The 17,371-nt window shown below is 36.5% G+C and overlaps 1 protein-coding gene across 1 annotated transcript; it reads left to right on the top strand.

Moving 5' to 3' along the window:
• The first annotated feature begins 294 nt into the window (after nt 1-294).
• TMEM144 (transmembrane protein 144) lies at nt 295-17,120 on the top strand. Its single transcript, XM_070948981.1, has 12 exons — nt 295-406; nt 3,407-3,598; nt 4,821-4,943; nt 6,264-6,363; nt 7,756-7,836; nt 8,192-8,273; nt 11,005-11,090; nt 11,334-11,452; nt 12,992-13,111; nt 13,878-13,975; nt 15,880-15,933; nt 16,516-17,120. Exons 1-12 carry the CDS (start codon nt 295-297, stop codon nt 16,597-16,599), a joined length of 1,251 nt encoding a protein of 416 aa, XP_070805082.1. The 3' UTR covers nt 16,600-17,120.
• The last annotated feature ends 251 nt before the right edge of the window (nt 17,121-17,371 follow it).

Here is a 17,371-nt window from a genome sequence, read left to right as displayed (position 1 = left end):
CCTTGGTAGCCTAAATTTAATACTACTCCCTTTCGCCAAGCAATAATAGATATATATATATATTCTACTCGAATCTCGCGGGATCCTAGCTTTAAGAATTGACGCGAGAGTTTGTCTTTGGGTGCGCCGCTGGGAGGGTGGAAGTCTTTTGCGCGCCGGGTCTCCTTCCCGCATATTATTTATGCTTTGAACAAAATCCTTTGCAGGCAACGAGACCCACACCAAGAACGCGCTTTTTTAAAAGTACGCAGTGTTTGGCCACCTGCCTACTAGAGCTGGGCTGCAAAAATCCAAATGACCGCGAAACGGCAGCAAATAGTTACAGCAAAGCCTGAGCCATTTTCTGCTGCCCCGCCGTGTTGGTCTGGACTTCGGCAGCTGGGCTCTGACTGTGGCGAGGCATCATGTGAGAACTGGGCGGAGCTCCTTGTTTCTTACAGCTGTTGGCCTTTGAAATAATCGAAGCAGGAAGCAAGAGCCGGGAGGCTGTCTTGAAAGTAACATCAGTGTACGAAAGGTAACATTTGCCTTTCTACTAACTGCAAACAAAGAATGGCATTGACGGGTGGTGGTCTCTGCGGCTTAAATTTTGTAATTTGTCAGCAAACAGAAGGGAAGGGAAGATTAAACAAGTAGAGACAATGCAAAGTCGATCGTGATATTATCCAAATACCAAAGCTTTTGGATAGGCTAGTAACTAGTTGGTCCCGACCTTGTGCTTTCCAAATGTGCTGGAATGGTATATACCAGCACTGTCCACAGAGCAAGCTGGCTAAGTATTCTTCACGTTGTACTCTAGTGAGTTATAAGGTTGAGGAAAGGTGGAATAAATTCATCCTGCATTCAGTCACTAAAGTAGTTTTCACCTACCTGCTTCTTCCCAGACCCTGGATTTATAATTCATCATCTGACACAATTCAGTAGTGAGCTGATTAGGTGGCAGGAAAAAGAAGCCCACATACAATTACTATCAAATTCACATTAGATCATCTCATTTTTTAAAAAAAAAGTTTTGAATTGCTTGACTTCAGAACTAAACCATCTGCTAGAAATGCTTCTACTAATATCATTGCATGGTAGTGTAAACTGAAAACACACAGCTATTTTCAGATATCATAACACTGTGCTTTTGAGTCTTGTTTGAAAACCCAACCCTCTTTTCCTGAAAATTTATTTACAGAGCCATGTTGAGAGTAGTTATGAAAACTTGCAAGACTACTATTGTGTAAAAATCACAGTGCAGAAATTACATTCATCCCTAAGCCTTGTATCTGCATGTTGCCTGCAATGGCATATGTATTTGCTACACTATTTGAAAGGGCAATCTGTGTGTTTATTTTTTCAGTTTATTCTTGCTGTTTTGCTCAAGAGGCACACAAGCTGGGTTACAAGAAATAAAGCAAAAGCTTTGGCTTCTTGATATTCTCTGAGTTTGGTTGTTTTCCTCTAAATGTTTCATTAGCAGGCTAGGTAACATCTTTTGTGCACTAATGCCAAAATAAAAATCCATAAACAGGTAGTGCTTGATTTATGACCTCAATTGATCCCAAAATTTCTGTTGCTAAGCGAAACATTTGTTAAGTGAATTTTGCCCCATTTTATGACCTTTCTTGCCGTAGTTGTTAAGTGAATCACTGTAGTTGTTAAATTGCTAATGTGGTTGTTAAGTGAATCTGGCTTCCCCATTGACCTTGCTAGTCAGAAGGTCGCAAAAGGTGACCATAAGACATCGGGACAAATATGAGTCTATTGCCAAGCATCTGAATTTTGATCATGTGACCATGGTGATACTGCAACAGTTGTAAGTGTGAAAAACAGTCATAAGTCACTTTTTTCAATGCCATTGTAACTTTGAAACTGTATCTCAAAAAAGCACTTCAATTTACTGTTACAACTAAATAAGACTGAAATGAACTGGCTGATAATCAGGATGTATTTCAGCATACTGTAGGTATATAATGTGTTCCTGCTTATTGCCTATTGGTAGTCAGTCTGCCACATTTAGCGTCAATTGAAGCTTTCAGATGATGTTTAAGTGATTTATTTATTTATTAGTCCAATTTATATGCCGCCCTTCTCCGAAGACTCAGGGTGGCTTACAATGCATTATAGCAATAGCCTGCATACTTTTTATGTATATACCTGCTTATTAGGGCTTTCCCCCCCCCCCCAAGCGGCAGTGTTCTATACAAAGCTGGCTTATTGCCCCCACAATCCGGGTCCTCAATTTACCTACCTCGAAAGGATGGAAGGCTGAGTCAACCTTGAGCCTGGTGAGTTTTGAACTCGCACTAATTACAGGCAGCTGGCAGCTAAGTGCTAGCACTTAACAGCACTTAGTCCGCTGCACCACTGAGTGATCACATTAAATCTCAATATATTAGTCAGATTAGGACGTTATCTTCAGTCAGGCCAATCTAGAAATCGTCAAAACTGCAATACTAGATATAAGCCTTGTTGCCGCATCCTGGGGAATCTACAGACAGCTGAGGGTCAAGGAGTGTCTATATACTCCTTGTAGATCTATACTTTCAGAAAAGTGCAGCTGTCTCCCAGAATGAGATGAACATCAATTCCAGAATTTGGTTTCCTATTTAACAGTACCATCACTGTCAACACATAACTGAAGATTTCACATTACTGAAATTTCCAGCCACAGGCAAAGCTTACATATAAACAACTGAACATGGATGAGCATTATTTTGCAATGATAAAACAATGTGTGAACTTCAGTGTGAAGCCACAAAATGCACAAAAATCATGGCCCTGGTCCCATTTTCCTCTCTCTAACATGACATAGCCTAGGCTTCAAGATTAGTTTTGTATTGCTTTTGTAAGTGTTTTTATTGGTGATGATCCATTTTTTACAGATTATCTTTATTAATTTTACCTTATCTATCTCAACAAAGAATTTTGGCTGGTAGGTCCAGAAGAGAACATTGTGCCCCCTCAAGGTGAAGTTTGCCGCCATCCTCTTGGCCTTCCAAAAGGGCCTGAATATCTGGCTCTACCAATTGGTTTGAGTTCCCAATGGGGGTATCTCACTTTGGCAGTGGTAAATAGATTAGAAGATTGCACCTCTGCACCACTTACGCATTAGTCCCTTTTATCTAATTCTTGGTGGGTTTTAATGTTTTATTCTTAATGTTGAATGTTTTTAGTGTTCTTATTGTTTTATATTATGCTTTTAAATTGCTGTAAGCCACCCAAAGTTGCTTGACAGTGAGATGGGTGCCGTATAAATTTAATAAATAAATAAAATCTTTGTTGTGAATTACTGCTTTAATTTTACCTAAAAGCTAATTGTAACAAATCAGAATAAAGGGGACTATCATATTGTAATACTAGCATGAGGGCTTTGTAAATACTGTGATGTGTCATTTATTCCATGGTTTTCTCCTTCTAGTGCTGCCTGAAGAAAGGGAATCCAGAGAAGTCAAGTCAGGCACTAAAAGCAGAATGGAGACCTGGGAAGGGATCCCCTACTCTGTCAGCAGTAATACAACAGATCTGGCGATTGGCTTTATTTCTTCAGCAGTTGCTGTTGTCTTATTTGGATCAAACTTTGTACCGGTGAAGAAATTTGACACTGGGGATGGTAAAATGTTCATCTTAAAACAAAATTGCTGTTATCATGATGTGTGCAAGTAGTTGGAAGTTCACTTAAAGAGTCCCTTTAAGCAATTATAGCTAATACCTACCTTTCACTAGATAGGATAGATAAAAGATACTTCTAGGTGGGCTGAAGCATTTCACTAACAGTTCCAAAGTTACTATAAAATACTGTAAAAATCGTATTTTAACATAACATAAAGGAAACTTTATGAAATGTATCTTTGTAAGTATACAGCTCTTATTGTTTTTGTTTAATTTAAATAAAATTAAATCAGCTCTGGTTTTGTCATGACCTCATCCACTAATTTGCCCTAATCTAATAATTTTTTTTAGGGAAGAAATTGAAACAATGATAATTGCCATTTCAACCAAATGAGTAGTTGATATTTCTTGCATATTGTTGCCTAGTGCATAGGAACTAGATAAATGGTCTAGAACACGGATGTCAAACTTGATCACATCACGGGCCTGATTGTGACGTATCGCAACGTTTTTTTGCCTTTTTCGCCTTTGCCTTTTTTGCCCCAACTCTCTCTTTGGAGAGTCAGGGTGGGAATGGCTTGCGCGTGACATATCCAGCTCGCAGGCCACCAGTTTGACATGTCTGGTCTAGAAGCTATTTTGTTCCCCTGGGTAAAGGAACAAAGTATCTTCTATTTCAATTCAGGTCTATTTCAAGCTTTTGTGAAAAGGGTATTTATTGAATATTGGTTTTTCCATAATACTAGACTAAGTTGTATGTTATATTAATCACATTATTTTTAAACACATGCTTAGATCAGCCACTTTTATTTAGAATGAAAAATTGTTATGGGTTCTTCATCTAGAAACGTGCTCCTAGCTTGACCCTCTAGACTCAGTTTTCTCTTTCCTCAGCACCTGCTATTTATCCTCAAGGGTACGTTGCTTATTATAGACTTTTTGGAGGTAAAGGATATGCTGATGATGTTCAGAAGTATCTAGGCAGGGACCATATTTTGGATCTTCAGAATACAAGAAGCCAACTAACAAATTTTGAGTATTTAATATATAGCTTGATCAGATGACCTCTTGCTTCAGTGGTTTTATTTCTTCACCTTACATTACTTTTTCTATATTACTCATTGCTGCAGTTTCATTTGTAAACATTTCATGATGTTGCAGACGTTTAATCAGTAATAACTATATTGGTAGTTTATAATTTTTGTTCTCTTCTTTTATTCTAGGAATGTTCTTCCAGTGGATTCTTTGTGCTGCTATCTGGATTGTTTCTTTAATTGTTAACCTGATTCAGAACAGCCCTAGGTTTTGGCCTCTTGCTATGGTTGGGGGCTTTTTATGGGCTACAGGTAATATTGAAATTATCCTTCTCCATCAAATTTATTGGAGAAAGATCTATCATAATTTGCATGATTTATAGGAGTGCAGTAAAATATAAAAAACGTAAGCTTGACAACATATTGAGTTGTAATCTGAGTTATGACAAGCTTTGTGATTATCTGTGAGACAATGAATCAACTGTTGTGTCATTCATGACAGCCATATTTTTCCTCACTGAAAATTTGTGATTGCAATAGCAGCACTGCAATTGGACTCCTAAGGCACTTATTTTAAAGTACAAGTAAAGATTTGCTCTTTATCTGGGCATTTGCAGGGTAACAAGTGTTCTGAAATCTAAATGATATTTACATTTCAGTTAATATTTTATAGTCTTGTTTTATGGGGATTTATTTTGTTTTTAATGGTGTTATGTACTTGTCTTTATTAGAAATTGTTTTTAATTGTTTAGCATGCCATTCTGAGCTTCTTCAGAGAGAATAAAGCAGTAATAACATTAATATAGTAAGTTATAAAAATATTTTCATTAATTTTCCATATTAGAAAATAACGGGTTATATTTTAAAGGTATTTGTATCAAAAAAAATACTTAGATATGATAATATAATGGGGTCAGCCTAAAAGCTCTCAGGGGAGACATTTGATGAGTCCTGCCCACCAGGAACCTTTTCATCATTTTTTTTTTTTTGCTTTAATTTATATGCCGCCCTTCTCCGGAGACTCAGGGAGGCTTACAATGCATTAAGCAATAGCCTTCATACTTTTGTATATTTATACAAAGTCAGCTTATTGCCCCCACAATCTGGGTCCTCATTTTACCTACCTTTGAAAGGATGGAAGGCTGAGTCAACTTTGAGCCTGGTGAGATTTGAACTTGCAGTAATTGCAAGCAGCAGATGTTAATAACAGTGCTTTAGTCCACTGTACTACAGGCATCATGTGGTGAGGGTCCTCTGGATATATTAAAGTATCTGTGGAGAACTACTTTATATAATTGTCTTTATTGTTCACTATCCTCCCTTACTATCCTCCCTTACATGTAGGATTGTATAATGTATAATGTTTGTGAATTATGCTTCGTTTCATTGTAGTCAGTACAGTTCATAGCTGATGAGCATAGTAAGAAATAAAGCTACCATAATCTGCAAAATCCTACCTATCCCTTCTGCATTTGAATATGAGTTACGCATGCCCAATATTCATACAATTACCCATCAAACCATAATATGCATTAAAAGTGGTAATGGTAATTATTGTAGGTCATTATAATTATGCAAATATATAGATGTTACTGCTACTGTCTAATCAATGGGTTTCATTCTTGTGTGCAGGTAATGTAACGGTTGTTCCAATTGTTAAAACCATTGGGTTAGGCCTTGGTCTTTTAATCTGGGCTTCTTTTAACTTGCTAACTGGCTGGGCAAGTTCAAGGTAAACATGCTGCATACTTAACATTTATTCTTTGAGCCAACCATATATTTGTACCATTTAATCAAAGATCAAAAATAAACTTCTTGGAGAAAGAATTTCTTCTTTACATCAGGGGTCCCCAACCCCCAGCCTGTGGAGTGTTTTTTTAGAAGTTGCTATGATATGTTCAACATCAGAAAGCATTTACTTGTATATCTGCATGTAGCAGGAATAATCAAGCTGCAGTTATGGTATACAGTATAGAGTTCAATAACATTCAAGAAGTCAATGTTGCAATCTCTGATCTAAATTTTTTTAACATTTTAAAGCTCTTCTGCAATACAAACATATAATTGCTTCTAACAGACTGGCATTTATTAAGGAGCGCTTAATGTGTATTAGCATTTCTACATGCTCTTATTTATGGTGAACTTATACAATTTAATGGTGGGTGATTGAGAGGAGAAGATATAATCTGCCAAAAGAGGTCTAATATTTATTTGAGCCATCATAGGAGCAAATAAATATGGAATAATTACATTCAAATATAACCAGTACGCTAATATTTAAAAATCTGATCTGAATATAAATCCTCTTGCACAATTCATTACAAGCAGAGGAGTATGTACAGTAGTGGCCAAAATTGTGGAAAGTGTATTTTGTAAAACTAGCTAGTAATACCACTTTTTTTTTGGAGTAGTATCATAAAAATATACATCAGTGGAAAGATAATTTAATCAAGAATGTAATGCAATAACTTCAATGAAGATTTGCTATTAGAATATCAGTTACAATATAAAGAAGAAAAGTGAAACACATAGAAAAAATGAGATACAGAAAAATTATCAACATAGACAAAATGAGATACACAAAAATTATTGCGTCAGTTAATACTTAGTTGGGTAACCTTTAGCATGAATTACGGCCTTACAACATCGTCCCATGGAGTGAACCAAGTCTTTTAGTTCTGCAGCTGTTATAATGTGAAATCAAGTTTGAATGATTGCTTCTATTAACTGGGTTTTATTGCTCAGTCGCTTCTGACTGACAAGTTTCTTTAGTCAGCTCCATAGATTTTCAATTGGGTTAAGGTCTGGGCTACTCCCAGGCCATTCCAGCAGTGGAATATGATTATCTTGAAACTCCCCCCAAAAGTGGTGTTATTAGCCATCAAACCTCAAAAATACACTTTTCCCAAAAGGTTTCCACAATTTTGGCCACTACTTTAGTCATATAAAAATATGTATTGACAAAAATATATGTATATATTCATGTAAGAGTTATTATTACTGATTATCTGTAACTCTATCCTTTTTTTCTTATTCTTTCCCTGTGCTAATTTCATTTCTACAGCTGAAAAGTCATTGTGAAACTTGGAGAAAATAATACATGCTTTTAATCTACCTTTCATAGATTTGGTTGGTTTGGAATTGACCCAGAAGAAGTCAGAAAACCGGTTCTGAATTACATCGGAGCAGCACTTTCAGTACTTAGGTTTTTGAAAACATTATCATTCTCTTAATGGTTATATACTTTGATTTTAAAATATCTGTAGGTAATCATTCAAAATCAGGTGAATCAAAGTGTCTCTATTTTATTCTTGTGACCTAAACTACAATCTAAACATGTTTTACTAGAAAGGATTTCACTAGATTCCTGTATATGTTCGAAGAAAATAAATATTGGATTGTTCTAAAATTACTAATGTTCAAAAAATGTGTAAATATGCTGTTGTTTAGTTAGTAAAGAACAATATATCACAGCAAGTAAAGAGAAAAACACCAGTTAGCTCAAACTTATACTGTACTGCCTAACTATATGGATGACCATTGATGTTCTCTCTTTGCAGCTGCATCATATTTCTCTTCATAAAAAGTGAAGTTCAAAACCCTTCACCATCTTCAGAAAGCACTCCATTATTAAGAGAACAGGTATGTTTCTTTTTGCTATTGTTATAGTTTTCAAGGTGGTGGCGAAAAACTATCAACTACTTTTTTCCCTAAAAAAAAATTTGTTTCAGCAGCAGGATTAGTGATAAAGATAAGTAGACTTCAACTCCCAGGATTCCTCAGTCCGAAAAAATTTAAAATGATGTAAAAGTACTATCACATGACACTGGGTGTCACCCCAGTAAATGTGTGCCTTTGTTGTGCAACAAACATCAATATGGGGTTTATTCCAACCACTTGCTGTCCAAAACTTCGTGATAAACCTTGTAAGGTGCAAAGCTTCTTTTCCCTTGTAGGAATCTGTTGCAGACTGCTGGTTTTCACTATTGTAGATCTACTCAAACAGGACTTTTTAAAAGTTAGATTACGTATTTATCAAAGGGAGGAACAGGCTCAGACTCAACCCTTCCAAGACCGAGTGGTTGTGGCTCCCGGCATCCCGATATAGTCAGCAGGTGCCATCGCTGACTATTGGGGGTGAATCTTTGCCCCCCACAGAGAGGGCTCGCAATCTGGGTGTCCTCCTGGACGCACGGCTGTCTTTAGAAGAACATATGACGGCCGTGGCCAGGGGGGCCTTTTATCAGGTCCGCCTGATTCGCCAGTTGCAGCCCTTTCTGGATCGGGACGCCCTGCGCACAGTCACTCATGCCCTTGTTACCTCCCGGTTGGACTACTGTAATGCTCTCTACATGGGGCTCCCCTTGAAGAGCACTCGGAGGCTCCAGCTGGTCCAGAATGCGGCTGCGCGGGTGGTTATGGGTGCAACCCGTTGCGCCCATGTGACACCCTTCCTGCGTGACCTGCACTGGCTCCCAGTGGTCTTCCGGGTGCGATTCAAGGTGTTGGTTACCACCTTTAAAGCGCTCCATGGCATAGGACCCGGGTACCTTCGAGACCGTCTTCTGCCACCAATAGCCTCCCACAGGCCAGTTCGCTCCCACAGAGAGGGTCTCCTCAGGGTGCCATCGGCCAAGTCATGTCGGCTGGCGACACCCAGGGGGAGGGCCTTCTCTGTGGGAGCCCCAGCCCTGTGGAATGAACTGCCCCCGGAAATTCGTAAGATTTCTGACCTCCGGGTATTTCGCTGCGCACTCAAGACCCTATTGTTCCACCAGGCTGGGTTAGCAATATAATTTTAAATTGGATGTTTTAAATTTTTGGGGTTTTAAATTAAGCCAAATTTATTTAATATTTTTAAATTATTTTAAATTGATGTTTATTCTGTTTTTAATTAGGCTGTACACCGCCCTGAGTCCTTCGGGAGAAGGGCGGTATAGAAATAAAATTATTATTATTATTATTATTATTATTATTATTATTATTATTATTATTATTATTATTATTATTATTATTATTATTATTATTATTATTATTATTATAGGCTGAATAAGGGGGGGAGGTGGGAATGTGCCTAACAGTTGGCATAATCTTTGAAAGCATCTGTTTGTTCTGTTGGATACTTGACAAATGACTACCTTTTCCTCTAAATTCTGTTAAATAAGCTTCAAGAATATAGTATTTTTTTCCATAACTTAAAAAAAAAAAAGATGTGGAAAGCAGACAGCATTGAAAAGTTTCATAAATTAGTATTATATTAATTAATTATATTAAAATAAATATTAGCATTAGTATCACAACTTTTTTATCCAAAATTCATATTCTTTTCCTCTTTCTTGTTTTATACTTACAACAATTATATGAAATAATCAATGCTGAAAAATAGTAAGTGGCCCAATATCATCCAAGGATTGGACTAGCCAGTTCTGTGTTCTCAACATCTTTTGGCTGCAAGGATAACAATCTGGCACCTGCCTTATAGTAGGCTTCATTTGATTCCCAGGCATAATAGAAACTCTAACACCATTTGTACAAGAGATCTGGCAGTAAGTACTACAGGAATGGGAAGGATTCCAGGAATGGAAAGGATTGATAATGCATATTAATTGTATTTATATCATATAATTACAGTTGGGCTGAACAACAGTGGCTTTGGATATCGGTGAACAGCATTAGAAAAGGAACAAGAGCTACCGAATGGTTGTGTTTAGGGATACACAATAGTAATAGCACTTAGACTTATATACCATTTCATAATGATTTACAGACTTCTCTCTAAGCAGTTTATAGAGTCAGAATATTTCCCCCAATAATCTGGGTCCTCATTTTACCAACCTTAAAAGATTGGAAACCTGAGTCAACCTTGAGCTGGTCAGAACTGAACTGGCAGTGAGCAGAGTTAGCCTGCAATACTGCATTTTAACCACTACGCCATCACAGCTCTTACCTTATATTTGTATAATGTCAGAGAATATGTGTTAATAGATTTTACTTCCAACTATTTTGGGAACAAGTGGGGCAGTTCTCTTTTCCATTAATGTATAATCAACTTCTTTTTTCACAAAAAGCATATTAACAGTTTAATTCAATTCATGTCTCCTCACATTTCATTTAGTAAGATGTGCATTGATTTGCAACTTGAAATGAAAAGTTACAAAATAATGTATAATTTGCCTAATTATAAGTGGTGATATAAATTCAAGAAGAAGGAGAATGTGCTGATCTGGATTTTCAAAACAAAATAGTTTTCATTGCACCCCAATTCACTTAGGCAGAGTTCTGTCTATCAAGTGTAGATTAAGTCCAAGTTTAAATGCATTCAAATACGTTTGGAAATCTTAAAAAAATTAAATGTTTTGATTTTCATCAACAGTCTATCAACACTTCTGAATACAGAGTCGAAAACAGGAGTGACGTATCTTGGGTGGACAACCTTTCTCCATTAGGAAAAAGAATGGTGTAAGTCCAGGGCATCTTCCTCTCCCATTTTATTCCCTCTCTTGCATTCTGTGATACCTGTTAGACAAAAGAGTTGGTAAACTAAACATTTGGTTGCAGTCAAGAACTTTTGCTGTTTCCTCATAAATAATAATTTCTGAAAATCAGTAGCTGTTCTCCAGCAGTGTTGTTTTCATGTTCAATTAATATTGTGACTAAGTCAATGTAAAATGTTTCTGTGTTCTGTGTTTCTTTTCCTGCCAGAGGCTGCTTTCTAGCTATGATAGCTGGGATATTCTATGGCTCTAGTTTTGTACCTGTGTTTTACATCAAAGACCATGGCAGAAGAAATGGGACACTGTATACAGGAGCCAGTCAATTTGGTAAAAACAGATGATTTCTTCTGATAGTCATATATCTAGAAGAGAACTGTGGCCGTTTATGGTATATGAAAGGGAGGGAAATTGTTTCCATGTTTCCTTTTACATTCCTCATGCTACTTGTCTCAGAGGTAGATTTCAGATATCTTTTAGTGGAGTTTTTTGTCCTAAAATCAATTGCTTGCTTCTAAATCAATTGACTTGATCCTAAATTTATTGTGTTACATTTAAAACTCTTTTTATTAATAGATTTAAATATATGGCCATTTGGAGGATTTGCCCCCAAAATATCACATTAGTAAAAATTTATTGATATATTCAGATTATGAAAATATATTGATTTAAAAATACTATGCTATTATACTAATTCTGATTACATTAAAACAGAGTGAGAGATTGCCCTTGCTATTTACTGAGGTTCTCTTCAAGCCAAGCAACTCCAATAGACTGTGGAAACTGAGACCATGAAAAAATGTACTTTATAAGTAAAAAAAGCCGTCTACAAATTGTACACATTACATCAAAAATCATCCCAAATTGTGGGAAAATGAAACTTTTTATTGTAGATTCTGCATTAAGTATATATTTTATAACCCTGGATACAAGAAAGTATGGCTAGTGAAAGTAAGGATACTGAAGGCCACATGTATAGTGTTCCCTTTACTCTCTTTATGTGTGTTTGTTGTGTTGCTTGTTTTATGGATTTAAGGGGCAGACTAACATGGTAAGGAAGAGAGGCTCCAAAATCTTAAGACTTGCCCTCTCCTTAGCACTCTGGGCAATCTCTATTTCAGATCTCAATGGATTGCTGCCCATTCCATTGTATTTTCTATCCTCTAAAACCTTGTCAGTCTAGAAGGAGGAGAGAAAGATCCACCACCCTATGCAAAATAGATAGTAGACTTTTTCTTCTATAGTGAAGAAACTACTGTTTCTCTGAAACAGTAGTGTTTGCAAGTACTACTCATCCTCAGCAAAAGAAATGAACACTCTTTGCAGCAATTTTAAGATATAATTTTAAGAATAAAATAGCTTCAGTGTATGAATGGTCTTAAAATATTGTTCAATATTTTTAAAAACTTTTTAAAAATTTAAAGAAAAAGTTAAAAAGGGGGACTGTTGGGGGTACATATTTTTTTATAATGTTTCTATTGTTTAATGGTCTTTAGCATCTATAACTACCAGGGGTAACTCACTGAAGGCCATAATATTTGCTGCTGAGCTTTTTTGCTTCACAGTTTTCTGAAAAGGTTATAATAATAGGAATAGGACATTATTTTTACTCAGACAGCACTGGTACTATTAAGTCTTAGGGCCCAGGGTACTCCCAACTTTTATGGGTCTTCTATTTACACAGCTTATTTTTAATAGAGATATGAAAATATTTATTAATTAGAACAAAAATCTCCCAGTTAATAAACAGTGAATGATTGCAACATGTGATCTTGCCTAACTAATCAAATCAATAACATCGGTGAACTTCCTGAACATATGTCTTAAATATATATTTATATATTGTATATCTTTTGATATTTATTTCAGATTTAGATTATGTATTTGCCCACTTCAGTGGCATCTTCCTTACGAGTACTGTCTACTTTCTGCTCTATTGTGCAGCAATGAAAAATAATCCTAAGGTTTATCCTGCAGCCATAATACCAGGTATAATTTTCAAGCAAAAGCAAAGACCTTATTCAGATTTATAATCTACTTTGGAATACATATCTTGTCAGTAAGTACCTTTTAATGATGTCTGCTATATTGGGCATGATTTTAGTGCCTTTTGAGATCAAATACCAATATTCTTAATTGAATATTAATTTAATGTAGTGTGCTTGTTAAGCGTTCATAAAGAAAAGACATAAAGTAAGTAGAAAAATAAATCCCTTTAGCTCAGTCTGCTGGAACTAGAGCTTCAGAAATACTGATTCTTTGCATGTCATACATTAGAAACATTAGAAAAAACAAGCAAAATTTGTATTTCACTTGATTAGAAGACTAATACAAGTCTATTTTAAGGATCAGAACTAAATCATGCATATAAATACATGAAAGCCACAATTCTGTACTATATTTTATATATAGTCTTAAGATTCAACATTAACTGCTTCTTTATCTTTGGAATTGCCCACCAGCCTTATGTAGCTTTTTTAGCTTAAATTCTGTGTATATAAATAACAAATTCTTTCTCCAGATAGCATTGATCTGATAGAGGATATTTGAGTGCACAGAGAAAGCTCAGGATTTGCAGAAATATCTTCTCCCCTCCTACAAATAATAAGGAAAAGAAATCAAGGAAGGAAATCCCAAAGATATTGGAAGAGCCATAACTCCGTGTGTCTTTGAAGGAGCATGGCATGATGACAAAATATTCAGGAGCTCTCCAGGATGTAATACTATAGTAATCTTTTTTCTTATCTCTTGTCAGGATTTATTTCTGGCACATTATGGGCAATAGCCAATTGCTGTTGGTTTATAGCAAACCACTATCTCAGCGCTGTTGTGAGCTTCCCAATAATCACTGCTGTAAGTATCAGAGAAATTCTTGGTTAATAAATGGGAGAGGAGCACCTGCTGAAGCATATCTTTTATGGAAGTTTCATGCTGTTTTCAAGGACTCTTCCTATGCAATGCATTGTATGCTATGTTATTCTTTGGGAGAATATTACTTGATCTCAAATTTTAAATTGACTTTCATCTGGCTCTGCTTATACAAAACAGTTGCCTCCAATCTATGAATTAATCAAGAAAGCTCCAAATAGGGGGAGCAGAACAGATCCTTCCTATTTTTTTCATGTTTCTCCTATCTGACATTGCTAGAGCAGACATAAGTGTGGGAATGTCCTGTTGTGGTTTAAGTCTAGGGTAGGAGCAGCACAGTGCCTCAGCATTTAAGACATTGGGCTTGTTGGCTAGAAAGCCAGTAACCCAGGTTTGAGACCTCAGTGCCATGCAATGGGATGAGTACCATGCGATGGGGTGAGCTACCATCCTTCCCCAGCTCCTGCCAACCTGGCAGTTCAAAAGCATGTAAATGCAAGTAGATAAATAGGTACCACTATAGTGGGAAGTACAGGGCTCCATGACATCATGCAGGCCACATGACCAAAGAAATGGTTTTGAACAGCGCTGACTCAATGGAAATAGAGATAAGCACCGCCCCCTATAGTTGGCAAGGACTAGCAGAGTAAAATCTACGAGGATTCCTTTACCTTTTTTTTAACTCTAGGATCGGATCAAGGAAGCCTGGAAGGGAGGGTTAACAAGCTTAGGATACCAAAAACTAAGACAGTGCTACCCACAAAGTCTGTCAAAGCTGAAGGTGTCAGATTTCATCCTGTAGCATTTCTGTCTGTAGAGTACTGCTGTAGTGCTCCTTCAATTATGGATATTCAATTGTTACTCTGGGTAACAATTATGAATAGGACTTTTTATTTTTTTCTCCCACCTCTTCTCCAAGAATATGACATCGTGGAAGGAACAAATAAGAACGTCCATCACTCCCCACATATATGCAAGTAATTTGCTGTAAGCCGCCCAGAATCCCTAGGGAATTGGGCGGCATAGAAATGCGACTAATAAATAAATAAATAATAAATAAATAATTTTAAAACTTGGTGGTAGTACCCATTCTACCAATACATAAAATAACAGTGGCAGTAAAAGTAGTCAGGAAAAGAGATACGAATGTTGAAGAATGGATTTTAATATTGACTAAAGCAGAGATGGCGAAATTAACTGCTTTGATTAGAGACAATGAAATAGACAGCTTTATAAGCAACTGGAAGGCATTTGTGGATTTTCCACATGTTCACCTGTTCTTTATCATCACTTTAGTATAACTGTTTGCTTTGCAGGAATTTCTAATGTAGTCTTAGTGCAGCTGCTGAAATATATAGATTAAACAACAAAACCAGCTAATAGCATTATCAGTTATAAACCATTAAATTTTTAGTTACTATAATGCTAACTTTGAAGAAAGCTGTTATTCAGGATTCAAAAAGGGAGGAAACTGCAGCTCCATCTTCTCTCTCTCCCTTTCATGTTGCTCATCTCATTTTTTTTCCCTGTGCATTTCTCTTTTCTCTCCATTCTGTTTAGTGATTGGTTCCCCCCCCCATTCTTAGTTGAGATACAATGTCGGCATAGCCCTAACTAACATAATACGGCTAGTTTAAAATACAAGATATACTCAGAGGCCACTAATAAAATTTTAGATAATCATAATCCAAAATCATTTTTACAAAAAATGGTATTTTCTTGCACTTTCTTCGTCTTATTTTCTTTGTAAATATCTACAACCATTTACCAAATGATTGCATTTTAGTGGAAGCAAGACTGAAGTAAATATTTTTTCATAGATAAAAATATAACAAAAGCAGGAGTAAATGTTACATTCATAGATACTGTTAATTGAACTTGTTTTCTAGGGTCCTGGTTTTATAGCTGCCGTGTGGGGAGTGCTGGTATTTAAAGAAATAAAGGTATGAAGAATAAATGAAAGCAATTTTGTCCCACACACAGTATCTTCATCTTTTCCTATGACATTTAGTGTGTTTTAATAAATGGGGGCAACAAATTAGATAATTGGGTTGCATGTCTGTTTCTTCCATTTGGTCTAGAATGTGCGTACAGGTAATCCTCGACTTACAACCACAGTTGAGCCCAAAATGTATGTTGATAAGTGAGACATTTGTTATTTTGAATGATAGATGGGGAAAATTATGTTCATGTCTGAAAAATAATTAGATTAAGAGGCTTAGGTTTAATCTAATTTCAATGTAAATTAAATTCATTAAAACTTAATTTATGTCATATTTCTACCCATTACTTGTAGAAGTGCAGCCTCAGAAAGTTAAATGTGGCCCTAAAATGTGCATGCCATTTTAAAAAAGTAGGCAATAATAATCTTTCCACTAATAATCTTATAAAATATATTATAGTGCATGTACATCTGTACCAGAAACATGTTAAGTGTCAAACGTGCTAATACTGCTTTTGATTTCTACAAAATAATGTTATTTCTCTTCTTGTTCTCCCTTTTCCATCCCATAATGCCTATGCAGGGACTGAAAAACTATCTGCTGCTCTTAATAGCATTCTGCATCATTTTGGCTGGATCCCTCTCTACAGCTTTTTCTAAAGTATGAAGAAACATGTTTTGCTCCAGCAGATGGCACCACTAGTTAATACATGTAAGACTTTCAAGATTGCTTCTGATCTTTGGAGGTATCGCTTATGTCTTTGTTCTCACTATAAGAACAAAAACTTCATTAGGAATATTTTTTAATGAAGAATTTTCATTGTGGTCTGTCTTCATTGTTTAAAATAAGAAATCCATTTTTAATAAAGAAGCTTAAACTGGGACAGTTAACGATATAAAACATTTTTCAGAAGTTTTGATGCTGTAATATTTTTTTATCTTGTGGGAAAAATTTTAAAAATGAAAAGAAATAAAATATATTTACCATCAGGCCGTGGAGTTCCCCCAGATTAATTAATTAACTGATTGATTAGATGTATTCGCCAACAGAACTTCTTATTCTGCGAGATTCCCCCCTCTCGCAGGTGTGGCCCTCCACTTTATCAAGGGCCTACCTTTATGACGGGCTTTGGCACCCCGAGAGGTGGCATGCTGCAAAAAGGGGATTGAGGGGTTTTTTAGGGAAACTTTTTGATAGATTTTTAAGGGATTTTAAGGGGTGGGAGGGTTGTGTGGGTTTGGGGGTTAACCCACGGGGGGAGGGGTCCGGCCCAGCTGTTAGTGGGGCCACAGAGGGTGCGGATTCCGGGGGTAAGGGGGCCATTAGAGTCCATTCTGTCGAGGGCTTTTCTATCAATGTGTTGAGTGGGAGGGGCAGATATGGTGGGAGCAGGGGGCCGCATCATGTGGTGGGGGCGCGCACTCGCTATCTTCGAGCG

This window comes from Pituophis catenifer, unplaced genomic scaffold (genome assembly GCF_029215685.1).
Source record: "Pituophis catenifer annectens isolate HBS135680 unplaced genomic scaffold, rPitCat1.0.hap2 SCAF_8, whole genome shotgun sequence".
Classification (NCBI taxonomy): domain Eukaryota; kingdom Metazoa; phylum Chordata; class Lepidosauria; order Squamata; family Colubridae; genus Pituophis; species Pituophis catenifer.
This window is presented reverse-complemented; position numbering and strand designations above follow the sequence as displayed.

Excerpts from the sequence above, each read along its gene's own strand:
- TMEM144 (XM_070948981.1), top strand. The coding sequence starts at position 295 with ATGACCGCGAAACGGCAGCAAATAGTTACAGCAAAGCCTGAGCCATTT. Across the intron at positions 3,599-4,820 it reads GAAATTTGACACTGGGGATG|GAATGTTCTTCCAGTGGATT; the intron begins GTAAAATGTTCA and ends CTTTTATTCTAG. Across the intron at positions 11,091-11,333 it reads CCATTAGGAAAAAGAATGGT|AGGCTGCTTTCTAGCTATGA; the intron begins GTAAGTCCAGGG and ends TTTTCCTGCCAG.